Genomic DNA, 13,820 nt, shown 5'->3' on the forward strand with positions numbered 1-13,820 from the left:
CTTGGACTCCGCGCGGTTTGAGGGGGAGTGTTGGAGAGACAAACGCGCCCGGATTCCTCGCAACTAACATTTGCCTTTTCTGGACTATCGTATCTTGTTGACAGTTCGATACGATTCACCTCAGCAACGCTCGTTATTTGATATTTCCACTTATTAGACTTATGATAAACTCATATCAACGGTATCGTTATCTTTGTTCCTGGACGTATCCTGGGATTAAGTACCGCGCGCGTCTCGTACGCCAACCTCATCTTTGCATTGTCCCGGAAGACGTGCTGAGTGAGGTGAGACGCGCGCCATACCCTGTCGTTTGTTTACCGTTTGCTTACATGTATCCTGTAGCCTTTGTTGTCTTGCTACAGGTAATCTACTATCTTTGCATTGTCCCGGAAGACGTGCTGAGTGAGCCTTTGTTGTCTTGCTACAGACGACAACTACGTCTTCGCAGAGATCATTCATAGCCAAAATCTGACACTCAGAGGGGCTTGTCTATAGCCATTATGCCTCTTCAGCCGGATATTCAGCCTTCGGTACTACTGATAACCATTGCATGAGTATACCATTCAGTTAGGACATTTTTACATTACTATAAAGTACACCGAGCGGTAAATCCCAAGGTAATAAGTTGTAAATGGTTGCGTGAAGGCCCGCCGACCGCTGCTGAGAGGCTTCAGCTACCGTCCGCTTAGTCAGCCTCGGGGATCTCGGCGATGACATTTGTGCCAGCCGTCCTATAGCGTTCTCCTCCTCTTGTTCGTTCTGTATCCGGTAATAAATTGAAAATAGATTTGTATTATATAACACTGCACGTGCGCCCTAGTAAAGGAGGAGCGAGAACGCTAAGGATGGATGGTTTAGGTTAGTCTCCCAAAGGCGACCGATTAAATGCCTCCCTTATAAGGCAGGTGGAGGGCAGTCGGCATATAACGGTCTGCCGCGGATCGCGCCCCCTTAGTACGGGTACGCATATTCGATATCACGTGACTACTCCCACGGCCACCTCGACAGACTCACCGTTTCGTACCCAGGTCTCCATGTAGCGAGGGAAAAACATATGATATGGCAGGAGTACCTGCTGGTACTGATGCAACTTGAGTAGTCTCAGATTTTTTGGCGCTCTCTTTCCGCTGTAGGAGCATTAACTTCGTTCGGTACATGCTGCTGACATCAGCAGCTCTGGCCGTCCCAAAAGGGGAACATGTTGAAGCTCTACCCTTCAGAGCACATTTTAAAGACACCACGCTCAGTAGCATACCTCAATATGGCGTAAAAACATATATGTATTGCTACTCATTACTTCTACCAGCCCATGGGGGGAATGGATTATTATCAATATGCGCTGGAGCCTATCATGGTACAGAATAGGCTTTATCGGTCGATACGGCACCCAAAACAGACACTAATTGAGCACAACTTTGGTGTCACTTCAAACTATGTACCTGAAGCTCATTAATTCTTTCTAGAGGGTTGCGACGCGCTGGGGAACGCGGTTAATCTGACGATTCCATAACACTAATGAGGTCACGTGATCGGAATATGCGCACCACGCCAAATGCCGCGCGACTAGATGCAGCCTAGGTTTAGGTTGGGTTTAGGAGCCTGACATAGGGCCTCAAAATTGGCCGTTTATGTCCGCACTAGGATCAAACATATATACCAGTATGCCGGGGTCCTCGTCGACGACTCGATTCATGATCGATGTTCAGTGCACGGTTCAAGTCTGTATTTTGTCCCATTGCAATGCCCATCCGTGCGCCCTTCAGGGTTCACATTGATGAATGCACTTCCATGGCTAGTGTGCGGCTGGCATCGCGCCTTCCTGCCAAACCGACTGTCTGCTAGTACCGCAACGATCTTCTCGGATGGTGCGCAGGCGAACGGAACGTCATGGATGTTGAGTCTCTTGTTCTGAGGCGGACTGTTCACGGATGGAAGAATGGCCGAGCCGAGGAGCACAATTTTACGGTGAGATTACCTATCCTCCCGCCAGTTCAGCGCTGCGTATGTCGCTAACGGTCTTTGGTCTCACACAAGATGAGCTGTTACTCAGAGAATACCTTAAGCTTCTCTGTTCCATACGGATCGCCCACCCTACATGTCTGATGGACTGTCGAAGGTAACACAACTTTAATGAACATTGATGTTCAGCATAGCCCACGAGTCATCCTCGTCTCGTTTGGTTCCGCGGCAATGCGCTGTGCCTTCATCAGGTGGACAATGCGTCTGCTTCCAAGTCTGTGAGACGGCTGCACGCTAGAAAAACTTCTCAATGGGTGTAGCATGACCAGATCAATGGAGCTTTAGGGCTGCTCAATTCTCAACTGACACCCGTCGTTCAAGCCGTCGTTCGTTCAATCGCACCCAAAAGAGTGAGGAAGAAGTGATGGCAGATGATTCGAGACAAATTGGAGACCATGCTCATTTGATTTTTCTCCCCCAGCTGGCCATCGGCGCGGCTTGGCGATCTCTTCTTTCTCATTATTTTTAGCACGACGGATTGAACGACTGAACGAACGACAGGAGGCAGTTGAGAATTGAGCAGCCCTTATAAGTGTGCTGCCTCGACTTCGCCAGCCTCAGGTCCGCCTCTTCCATTCTACCTTGGAAAGTGTGTAGGATTCACATTTGTTTCTTGCATAGTATTCAGTTCCTCGTGACAAGGCGAACGGAGATATAACCTGACGAGCACCGTCGAGTTCACCATCCACAAAATATATCCATACTGCACTGAACGCACGTACTATAAAACTATCCAGGATGTCTGTGTGAGTCATGCCCTCCAATGTCATGATGGTCTCCAGCAGGAGGGTGCCGAATACAGGCGGCAGGTGGTGGAACTGAAAACACGACTGGAAGGCCTGGGACTGGAGGCAGAGGCTTCCCACGTGAATGGTCTATCCGACTCTATCGAAGCTTTCTGAGACTCCCACGAACCGCGCTCCCGCGGACTTTGATTTATCTAGTACACAGGCAAGTCAATACGAAGAGTCTCTGTATAAACCATGTCCATAGGCCTTTTCTAGAGTCCCTCAAACCGAGGAAGTGACGCGTTGGAGGATTCTAGTCGCGTTTCGCGACCGGATTTGAAGCCGCCCAAGATCGAAGTTTATATCGGTAATATTGATATTGTGAAGAAAGAAGAATATATCAGCCTCTCTTCTGCGCTCCAGCAGTATAAGCAAGAGGTGTCGACATTAATTCTCTCTCATTGGGCCAGTTTCTAATATTCATGCGCTGCATAGGTGGTAACCGAGCATGATCTGTCCAAAGCAGTCAAGCGAGAGAGGTCATTGGTACGTCCGGCGTTTTCGACCAGAAACTGTACATGTCTGCTGATCAGCGCATCCCACAGATTTCGGTTTCTTTCGAACACGGAAAAAAAGGGTGGGTCCCGCATTTCGGTTCGGGCCATCTGCTGTGAAGACAAAGGAGACCCAACCTCCCGGGAAGGCAGCGCGCCTTCAGTCGGAGACAGTCGCATCCAAGCGTGAGCTGATTCCAATCAAGAAGGAGGAAGCGATCATCGTTGATATAGATACGGTAAAACAGCCAGCTATGTGGTGGGAACGTGCAACAGCTCATAGTCCAGATAACTCCTCGCCACATTGGTTTACCTCAGGACAAAAATAGGGACGGCACATCATGGGGTGTTGCGTTTCCTACTCCGGCTGTCAATCCCTATATGCCGGCGTCTCCAGGCAGACCGGGACTGATGTTCTCCATGCGCGAGGAATTGCTAAAGGCCTTCTTGGTCTGTCTTCCGGCAGGCCACGAAGACACCAGTCAAGTGGTAGAACGGAGGGATAATAGCTCCGCCGCGGTCGCATCGCACACTGCATCGAACGATAGCTCTCGCGCTTCGAAAAGGCCTTCGCAGGGATACAAATTCCCCACTCCCTCACGAGCAAGCTCCTACATACCTATGTCCCTACAGTCAATCGTGCCGTAGTGCGGCATATCCTTCAGGCGGTTGATAATATCAGTAGGTAGTACTGCCGTGCTACCGTACAAGATATGTTCACGGGGAGATCATGATATGATAACACGTATCCGAGCCTGGCAATATCAGTAGCTCTAGCAGATGATACAGTCGGTTCCTGGCTTAACGAGCCGGGCCTCAAGCATAGCACGGAGTGTACCATTTGGCGTGAAGTAACTTGTACCACTGATGATGACGATACAGGTGAGAAACACGAGGGGCTATGATGACGCCACAACGACAAACAGCACTCACTCATACATCAGATTGCCGCCCATCAAGCTCTCATCGAGGCCGACCTGGATCCCTTGGCTATGCACATTGCCGACGTACAGCTGTGTGGACGACTTCAGTCTCAGAGTTATACTAGGTTTCGCTTTCGCCTTCCCTCCTGGAGGCGTGGAAGGTGTCTCAGGAGGGGATGAATATCGGCTTTCTCGGATCACGAGCCGCGAGTCTATCCACGTCGGAGGAGAATGCTCGAGGATCTCGAGTGAGACCAACCACGAGCCGGGCTTGAGTGTCTTGCCGTGCGCATATGTGTCGTATGGACTGGCCACTAGAAACGAGAGTCGGAATAGACGGCCTGAAAGGTACTTCACTGAATACTCGTCAGAATTGTTCGGATATATTTCGTACCTTTTGCAACGAATTCTAAGGAAACTTTACCCCCTACCCTCATCCTCTTCTGGAACAAGGGCACTTCGAAGTGAGCGGCAAATGCTGCATCGTCATTCGTCATATGTACGACTCTGACCCTATCTTTAGCCCCCCTACCCTGCCCTATCTCATCTATGGCCTGTCCGCCGTCGGCGGCAGCATCGGGGGTACCGAAAAGGATTTGGTCGGTGCCAGTGATGGGAGAAAATATGTCGGACGACCTAATCCGCTGAAAGAGAGCATCGTCCGAATTTAGCATGCATGCGAGCCGTATCTCAGATTTGGTGCTCTCAGTAAGGGGGGCGGAGAACTTGAGTAGAGTGAGGGTCAAGTCCCGGCTTGGTCCGTCCGTAGGTTCACTCGGCCACTCGTCGAATGCAGAATAGCTACCCGAGAACGAGCGCGATGGTCCTGGCATGGGGGAAGGCGTTCGCGCGGCTGCACGTGTCGGGCGCTTCAATATCGCCCAGTAAATCGGTGTATGGCCCTCAATGCTCTTCTCTTGCAGTAGCAAAGAGAAGGATATATCATGCATGATACACGTATCTGCACAACTCTCTAAAATCCCGATAGCGCTCTCGTCGTTGGCTGTGCTCCCCTCTGAGAGTTGCACCACGATGCCGTGCAGCAGGTTTGATATCGTAGCGCGCACTTGACGGGCTGTCCGCATGCCAGCTAGGCTGAATGACCACCAGGGCTTAGATTGTCCACTGGACGCATGAAGCCTGCTTTTCGCGCTCGATAAAGAATCTCCTTGTGCAGTACTGGGGGAATTACTCCCGGACGCGATGGCAGATGTCGAAGGGACCCTAGATTTCTCTTCAGCCGCCAAAGACGGATTTACGCTAGACGGACCAGCAGTCAACGAGTCATACGAGGGAGGAGCGTCGGCTGGAGTAGGATCTTCAGGGAGTGGGACCTTGTCAACTATCATGGCGGATATTCGTGTATGACTCCCGCTGCGGAGGTACGGTATAAGAAAAAGATATTGAGATAAAATGGATATTACGCACCTGTAATTCTATGATATATGGTGCCAGCGCGGCTCGAGCGTTTCGCAGCTACAGGTCGGAGTGAAGAACGACAAGTTGTGCACTTCTGCGAGAGACTACGGTCCAAGGCGACTAATGACCTCGGCACGTGTACATGTGTGCACAGCTTACACAGCCCTCTTGATCTCAGGAACGGATGACAATTTGTCGATCTTTTCGAAACCTTTCATAAAAAGTAATACGTTATTCGAATCTGTGTGATTTGCCGGAGTCCGACAGAATGCGACGCCTCTTCATCCACGCCAATACAAGTACCAGAATCATTATTGCAAATGAGGCGCCACATCGGCTTGAGATATCACCAACAGATCTACACTACACTGCCAGGGCTCGCCGTATTATCATGATGTCGAATGTCGCGCATTTGCGATGAGTGGCTACTTGGGGTGTGGGGCTGGGATATGGGAGGATACTGTCTGCAAGGAGTTCGAAGTTGACTTAACTACCTAGAACTCGGTCTGGATGAGATACGCTCCACTCACCCGATGAAAGAGTCCAGCACAATAATCTCGGAGTCACTGATTCGCCGCCCCGAAGCATTGCTGAGCACGCGCAGCTCAACGGCAGGCGAACGAGAACGAGCCTTTGGCAGATTGGGACCAGCCCCTGTGCGCGTTGACTTGAAACCGCACGCGCTAGAGAGAAATTCTCAGCCGAGCTCGAAACGGATAAGCACGCTACGCACATCTTCATAGGGCATCCGTCTTCCCGCAATACCATGCCTTGGTATGTGCGACATGCGCACGTACACCTGGCGAGAAATGGTAGTGGTAGGTCGTCGGTGCAAAGGGGAACTTACACGGCTACGACTGACGCAATCGAACAGTAAGCTCGACCAATGGACACCTGCGTAATGACTCACATGCGACCATTCCCGTTGTCTGCCAGATGATAAATTATTGCGGATCATGATCACGCGTCGAATGAGCACAAACACACTTACATACATCAAGGGAACTGCGGACCCCGGTCGTAAGGTGACGTGAATGCGATGGCAATGAAGGAGTATAATGGATGCCGTACCACTCGTCATCAATATAGATACACCCTGTGTGATTTGTGAGCTCAGTAGAACGCCGACGCAATAAATGGGAGGGCAGACCATTGCAGACAGACAAGGGAACATAGGAATCATCAGGTACACACAACCTTGGCGATACAGCATGGTAACCGTATTTACGATGTACGCCTTTCCCCTTGTGCCGGGGAAGGTTTTGCGATACAATCGATGGAGACCGACAAACCCTAGTATAGCCCATAGAGTTTCGAGCGAACAGACTACAGACACTCTCATCAAAGCGTCGAAAATGTTGGAATCATGATTGGACGCACGGTAAGCCGCGAGAAGCAGGTGGGTGACATCATCCTGCCATACTCCACCCGCTTGCACCACAGCTGCATAGAAAACATTGAGCTCTACAGTATCGAGTGAAAGCAGGAAGGACCCACAGCGAATGATTATGACCCAGAGAGCGATTTGCAGTATGATCGCACTTATGCTGATGGACTGCTTTTTCCATATCTCGACTCTGTTAGCGGAGGAGACGTCGTTAGCTGGGGTGAAGGGAGGGGAGGAGTAAGGACATACATCCGACCGCTGAGAATAAACAAGGCCAGACCATGAGCGACAGCGTTCGTAGCCTGTGCCATCGGAGATACAGGTGGGCGGAACCGAGACGCAGAAAGAGATCGACCTCACCTGGAATGAAAAATGCAAGGTCTATCCCAACGTTGGTCAAGTCCGTGGTGAATAGCAGTAAGGCAAATGGGCCTCACGTCAAAATACGAGCGCTGGTCGATAATGGCGAGGTCGATGGCTAGACACGCAGCCGTGGTCCATCGACACATGAAGTACACGGCTGCTCCCCATTTGCATACGTGCCGGCTTCGCAGGAGTGACCAGTCGAACGGAAGTCCGTGTATCAACTCCCATCTACGACACAATTCATGGCACCTGGCATGCTCGAATGATTGACATACGTACGAGTATACCCCGCACAGCACATGCATGATGAAAGAGGTCACATCTACATGCCAGCGTGAGCGCGAGAAGGGTCGCTTATCCACACCTCGCTCGCCTTGTTGCTTCTGTATGTCCTCCGGAGACTGACCATTCCAATACGACATTGGTTGACAGCGACCGTTGATGGATCCAACGTCGGGCTTCGCAGGGGACTAGGACAACGAGGGCGGAAAGAAAAGGGCAAACTGGTGCACGATGAGCATACCCATTATAATCCAGACCCACGGTAGCCTCACGGAGGGTTGTCCGTGTGCGCCACGCACGCATTCCACTTCTTAAGAAGTTGTTTCTGGCAAGTGGCAACGACCCTTGGGAAATATTCAGTACGAGCTTCAGCAGAGGTAAATACATAGGCGCCCCGATTACGATACGGAGATTGCCTAGCCTCGAGCTAGCCTCCTCAATCTTTCCGAAATTAAGCTACGTGATGGCAGTCCCCTGCTCTTCCATCAGCCCTGATTGTCCAGTCGGCAAACGGTTGCACTGAGTCCTCACCCGCCACTGTTCTGTATCTCTTGGGGCCTGGAGTCTCCTGTAGTCGATGGACGTAAGTACGCAGTGTCGTTCGGTTGCAGCTCTAAGGCCGCGAGACGCAATTCCGGTCCATACTTTCCGAAGCGAACCTGGGCACGCAGACAGTACCCGGTCTTCCTCGCAGATGACGAACTGACCTGCGACCCTATCCTATACCTGTGGCCTGTCATGACACCCCCATTGATTTCCTTCTGGTCCAGGCCTATTGTGTTACCCGGCCACGCGCCCAGGGCTGAGCGAAAAGCTCTGCGTCGCGGACCGAGCTTACCAACGGACCGTTTGTAACGACACCACGCACCTTCAAGTTTGCTGAAATAAGGCTCGCGAGCCCGCCAGAATCTCATGGAAAACCTGGGTACACTTCTTTGGAAGATAGGCTGACAGTGGGAAAGGCTATCAAAGCTGCCACAAACCTGGCACTGGCATTTACGGCATCGCGTCACCTACGTACTCGAGGGGATCCATGAGTCAAGCGCTAGCATGAATCATGCATATGCCACGAGCCACTGCCTCCTTGGGAGACCCCCTCACAGCACATATGCGGCTGTCTGAGGGTCTCCAAAAGAGCCGATATAGGAGACAACAGACGTGGAAGACCATCAGGTTCATATCAGAGTGAGCAAGACGACTCTAGCTCTAATGCGATCCTTGTCCGACTCGGACGACGGTGACGGAGGGTAATTTCGGATTTTGCAAGGCGATAACCCCTTATGGGGCCACTCATAATTTCAATTACTATAATTGTAGCAGATCAATGAGTAATCCAAAATTTTCCTGAATTGTGTCCCTCTCGAGTCGGATGGGCCGACTTCACCAAGGACCACATCCCCCAAAATGACTTCTCTGGCGTCGACGTCGTCGCAGTCTCTCTACGACCCCCGCCGACATGTCCGCGTCGATGCCGAGCGCGCCAGAGATGTCTCGAGCACGGACTTCCCGGGATACTGGCCGGACGAGGACCATTCTTGGAATCTGGAGAAATTCAAAGAGGTGCGCTCACCCCGAAGTCCATCGCGAAGCGGCGCTGACAGTCCGTTCTTCCGCAAGGGCAGAGGCTCCGCGTGAAGGTAACTCGCAAGTCGAATCGGTCCATTGAGTTCGATCTCGTCGGCGTGGATGCGTCGATAGCGAATGCGTTCAGACGGATACTAATCGCGGAGGTGCGTGCTCAACTCTATCTGCGCCCTTCACAGCACAGCCCGAATGTGACGATAATCGCGCAGGTCCCGATGGTGTGCATCGAGCATGTCTACGTCTTCAACAACACGACCGTCATGGTCGACGAAGTCTTCGCGCACCGGCTCGGCATGGTACCGCTCAACGTCGACCCCGCACTCATGGAAATGCGCGACTCCTCAGGCCAAGCGACCGACCGCAACACGCTCGTCTTCCGCCTGCAGGCCGCGTGCACGCGCAACAAGTCCGCGCCGAAGGACTCGACCGACCCCGCGCAGCTCTACCACAACTCGGAGGTGCTCTCGTCGCACCTCAAGTGGGAGCCGCAGGGCGAGCAGGACAGCGTGTTTGCGAACTGCCCGCCGGCGCCGACGAACCCCGACATCGTGCTCATGAAGCTCCGCCCAGGGCAGGAGGTGGATATGGAGCTGCACGCGGTAAAAGGCGTCGGGAAGGACCACGCGAAGTTCAGTCCAGTCGGTACGTCCCCGAGAGTTTCCTTCCTACTACTGGCCCTCCAGCTTAACCTACGATAGCCACCGCATCCTACCGCATCCTCCCCCTCATCGTCCTCAACCCCGCAAAACCCGTGCCCCCACACCTCGCGCACAAATTCCAAAAATGCTTCTCCCCAGGAGTCATCGACGTCGACCCGCAGACGCACGCGGTCAGCGTGAACGAGCAGAACATGCGCAAGGAGACCATGAGCCGCGAAGTCCTCCGGCACCCCGAATTCGAGGGCTGCGTCGAGCTCAAGCGCGTCCGTGATTATTTCTTATGTGAGTGCACCTGGACGTTGCCTCGCAAGAGCAGGGAGGCTGATTCCTCGGTAGTTAATATAGAGTCAGAAGGGCCGTATGCACCGGAACGGCTGTTCCCCGAGTCGATCAGGGTTATGAGAGAAAAGATCGCTACCATTCGTAAAGCTGCGCAGGCCCTACTATCTGAAAGTCTGGGTACGAATGGTGATGTCGATATGGAGGGTTAATAGCGTGCTTGCATATCCTCGTGCAATGACCCTTACAGTGTTGCTTGTGTTTTACGTGCATGGTGTAGCTACAGTACGACGACGGTTCAGGAAACGGACAAACAGACGAGGAAAATAACTTGTTATGGGGCCCATTCCATTCAACTTTATATTCAATTTCCAAAAACGATGACCGGATTTGCCTCATGGACACTACCGGAATTGAACCGGTCCCCTCTCGCAGATTTCTAGTGCTAAGCGAGCGTGATAACCATCTACACCAAGTGCCCATAAAATGGCAGGAAATATAAACTCAATGATGGAGTGATGTGAACAAGTCCTATTGGTCCTGTTGCCAGTGTGGTCACCCTCTACTAACTCTCATTTACATGCACAACCAAGAACCCCGTAGGCGCGCGCACCAGCCCCTCCGCGTCCCCGACCTGCGCCTCGGCCAAGCCCGGCAGCCGCGCCACCTCCCGCAGCCCCGCGCCCCCGTCCACGCGCTCGAACACGCGTACCCCGCCGCCGTTCACGCCGCCCGCGACGAGGTACCGCTCGTCTGGCCCGAACAATATCATCCCGCGCACGTGGTGCAGGCCCGTCTTCACCTCGCCGACGCGTGTCGGTGCGCTGGGCGGTGAGAGGGCGAAGATGGCGATGGTGTCCCCGCCGGGGGAGGGGTCGTTGCGGTTCGAGACGTAGAGATGGGATGTGGGGAAGGAGGGGCTGGCGGGGGCGAGGAGGATTTCGGCGGCGAGCATGCCGAGGGGTACGCCGGGGGGGATGGGGGGTGCATCTGCGGAGAGAGGCGTTTTTGGGGTATCGCTCGCGTGCGAGGGCGCGGGTGCGGGGATGTGCGTTGGGTGGGAGGTTATGAAGGTGGGCTGCGAGGAGGCAGAGAGCGGGGGGAAGGAGTGTACTGCGAGCGTGTTGGAAAGCTCGAGCACCGTGTACAGGGTGCCCTCTTGGGACAGGTCAGTGAGCAGGCCCGTGGATCCGTGCAATACGCTACGCACCGTGGACTACGACGTGTCTCGGCCCGCCGCCTGCCTGATAGTCGACCGCACCCGCAACGGACCAGCCGTTCTCTCGCTTCACGAGCCGCCAGGTCTTGTCCGCGCCTAAATCCGGTATGAGGACCTCCTCTCGCGAAGGAGGCTGGTAGACTTGGTGCGGATGCGAGGAGAGCTGGCGGTCCGGGTGCGGACCGGTTCCCTGTAGTTGTATCGGTGCATGGGTTGCCTTGGAGGGGAGATAAGGCGAGGACGAGGAGAGAGGGATCGACTGGACCGTGCCAGACGAATACTGGGGGAGTAGTTGGTTCATGTCAGGCAGACTCGTAGTACATGTTCAGAGCTCACATTTCCTATGATCAATCCCTGTCCTACCGCCAGGAGCGTACACGGGTCCGCCCCGCCGCTCTCAAGCACTCTCACAACAGTCCCCTTCCCCTCTTCGTCATACTTCACTTCCGCAACCTTCCCGTCCGCCTGTTCCAGCCCCGTAAACACTGTAGTCGGGTCGGACAGATGAGGCGTTATCCACGACGGATGGTGTCCGACCTCGACGCTGGACACGAGCCTGAGCGCAGGCGGGGACGTCGAGAACTCGACGGTGTATATGCTCGAGGAGTAGGAGGCGACGAGGATGCGGTAGGTGGACATGGCGAGTTCAGGGATTGCAATGATTCGGACGGGCTCTTATCAGAGTCTGCGGACCGATCGATGTTTCCTCGGTTGTGCCGACAAAGTCCCGGCGTATGCAGACAGTCCGCCGATGCACGGTGCGCCGGACCCATCTAGTTTCATCCAGTGAGGCTTTGATAGTATGTAGGATGAACAGATCAGGACACGGTTGAGGATGCACGACGGCAGCGCCACGGGCTCCGACCTCGCGTCGTCCTGCTACAACAAGGTCAGCTCTCCGTGCGCTTCTTCACCGACGAACATTACACGTGCCTTCACTGGCAAGCGATGACTGTAAGATCAGAGTGTCAGGACTGTCTGGATCTTATGTGGGCAGTCTGAGCCTCGAGATGGTCGTACGGGTGGAAATACCCGACATGGTAGAGCGCCTTCTACTTGCATACGAATAATCCTTGCATGACCCCCTTGAGCAAGAAAAGGATGGAGAGGCACTTTGCTAAGTGGACACTACCGGAATTGAACCGGTCCCCTCTCGCAAACATAACATGCTAAGCGAGCGTGATAACCATCTACACCAAGTGCCCATACGGGTGATCGGTCCCTCGGCATAACCAGTCCCAAGAGTGGCTCATATACTATGTATAGGAGTGAAATATAAGGGAAAATTGTTAATAATGCCCTTTCCCATCTTGATTGAAGACAGGAAATCAATGCGCCTCCTAAATACGACTTAGTAAAATCGCTCATGCGCGGGAGCTACTCCGAAAACCCGCTGTGGCACACCGTGCAAGGGATATTCCACTATCATATGGACAAGGTGATTTCTGATCACCATCATAAGGTGCGTGGGGACGAGTCATCCACTCCCATCCTCACGGATTCCTCCTCACCTGAGGGGGCGTACATTTACACTACTCATGTCGGAGTCGCCCCTGCATGCACAGCAACAGTAGAGCCCGTCATAAAACTCGCCTCGTCGCTCGCGAGGAACAGCATCACACTCGCCACCTCCCCCGGGTCGGCCAGCCTCCCCATCACATTCAGCGCCCCCATTGCCACCTTATCCTGCATCCCCCCGGGCGCCGCGTCCCAAAACACGCGCGTGTCCGTCGCCCCCGGCTGCACCGTGTTCACGCGTATGCCGTGCCTCGCGAACTCCTGCGCGCCCGCGAGGCCGAGCCCGCGCACGGCCCACTTGGACGCGACGTACGCGGAGAACGCGGGGTGGCCGTAGAGGGAGGCGACCGAGGAGGTGAGGACGATGGAGCACCCCTTGCCCTTGTGCGGGGATGCGATCATGGCGGCAGCCGAGTGCTTCATGCCCAGCCAAGCTAAGGGAGCGGTGAGGCCTCGGGGAATCACAACAAGTGCTGTGAATGGGGTACTCACGTCCTTTGACGTTCACGGCGAGTATCCTATCCAGCACGCTCTCGTCCGTCGTAAGCCACGGCTGCAGCAGGTGCGAGACACCCGCATTCAGCAACGCAACATCCAGCTTCCCCCACTTCTCCAAAGGTAGCTGACAACTCGCTTTCACATCCTTTTCCTTCGCCACATCTCCTCGAATGAACGTCACCGAGTCCTTGTATTGCTCCTTCAGCAGCTCAGCGTCTTTCTGGGCGGCCGAGAGGTCGATGTCGGCCAGAACCACCTTTGCCCCTTCAGCGAGGAACCTCTTCGTTGCTGCCAGACCTATCCCTCGCCCGGCACCAGTGATCAGGGCGACTTTGCCAGCGAGTCGACCCACGCCAGACATCTCGCAGGTGCGTCGACAGGACAA

General features: G+C 53.9%; 4 protein-coding genes and 2 non-coding genes across 6 annotated transcripts; 1 reads left to right on the forward strand and 5 right to left on the reverse strand.

Moving 5' to 3' along the window:
* Nucleotides 1–4,230: 4,230 nt before the first annotated feature.
* On the reverse strand, nucleotides 4,231–5,733 carry GLOTRDRAFT_76794 (uncharacterized protein; the record flags this gene model as incomplete). Its single annotated transcript, XM_007868329.1, has 5 exons — nucleotides 5,653–5,733; nucleotides 5,038–5,598; nucleotides 4,811–4,977; nucleotides 4,619–4,762; nucleotides 4,231–4,565 (listed from the first exon to the last, which is right to left on the reverse strand). Exons 2-5 carry the CDS (start codon nucleotides 5,571–5,573, stop codon nucleotides 4,231–4,233), a joined length of 1,182 nt encoding a protein of 393 aa, XP_007866520.1. The 5' UTR covers nucleotides 5,574–5,598; nucleotides 5,653–5,733.
* A 3,334-nt stretch (nucleotides 5,734–9,067) lies between these two features.
* GLOTRDRAFT_138953 (uncharacterized protein) lies at nucleotides 9,068–10,545 on the forward strand. Its single transcript, XM_007868330.1, has 5 exons — nucleotides 9,068–9,238; nucleotides 9,301–9,408; nucleotides 9,472–9,904; nucleotides 9,961–10,203; nucleotides 10,258–10,545. The coding sequence occupies exons 1-5, from the start codon at nucleotides 9,083–9,085 to the stop codon at nucleotides 10,410–10,412; spliced, it is 1,095 nt and encodes a 364-aa protein (XP_007866521.1). The 5' UTR covers nucleotides 9,068–9,082; the 3' UTR covers nucleotides 10,413–10,545.
* Nucleotides 10,546–10,598: 53 nt separating this feature from the next.
* GLOTRDRAFT_t78 lies at nucleotides 10,599–10,681 on the reverse strand. The gene has a single exon. It is a non-coding gene; the product is annotated as a tRNA-Ala (tRNA).
* Nucleotides 10,682–10,765: 84 nt separating this feature from the next.
* Nucleotides 10,766–12,433, reverse strand: GLOTRDRAFT_116294 (3-carboxy-cis,cis-mucoante lactonizing enzyme; the record flags this gene model as incomplete). Its single annotated transcript, XM_007868331.1, has 4 exons — nucleotides 12,353–12,433; nucleotides 11,756–12,298; nucleotides 11,411–11,699; nucleotides 10,766–11,358 (listed from the first exon to the last, which is right to left on the reverse strand). Exons 2-4 carry the CDS (start codon nucleotides 12,056–12,058, stop codon nucleotides 10,766–10,768), a joined length of 1,185 nt encoding a protein of 394 aa, XP_007866522.1. The 5' UTR covers nucleotides 12,059–12,298; nucleotides 12,353–12,433.
* A 108-nt stretch (nucleotides 12,434–12,541) lies between these two features.
* GLOTRDRAFT_t77 lies at nucleotides 12,542–12,624 on the reverse strand. Its single transcript has one exon. It is a non-coding gene; the product is annotated as a tRNA-Ala (tRNA).
* Nucleotides 12,625–12,955: 331 nt separating this feature from the next.
* On the reverse strand, nucleotides 12,956–13,796 carry GLOTRDRAFT_129672 (NAD P-binding protein; the record flags this gene model as incomplete). The annotated part of the gene is made up of 2 exons (XM_007868332.1): nucleotides 12,956–13,371; nucleotides 13,430–13,796. 2 exons carry the CDS (start codon nucleotides 13,794–13,796, stop codon nucleotides 12,956–12,958), a joined length of 783 nt encoding a protein of 260 aa, XP_007866523.1.
* Nucleotides 13,797–13,820: the final 24 nt, after the last annotated feature.

This window comes from Gloeophyllum trabeum (genome assembly GCF_000344685.1).
Source record: "Gloeophyllum trabeum ATCC 11539 unplaced genomic scaffold GLOTRscaffold_00007, whole genome shotgun sequence".
Classification (NCBI taxonomy): domain Eukaryota; kingdom Fungi; phylum Basidiomycota; class Agaricomycetes; order Gloeophyllales; family Gloeophyllaceae; genus Gloeophyllum; species Gloeophyllum trabeum.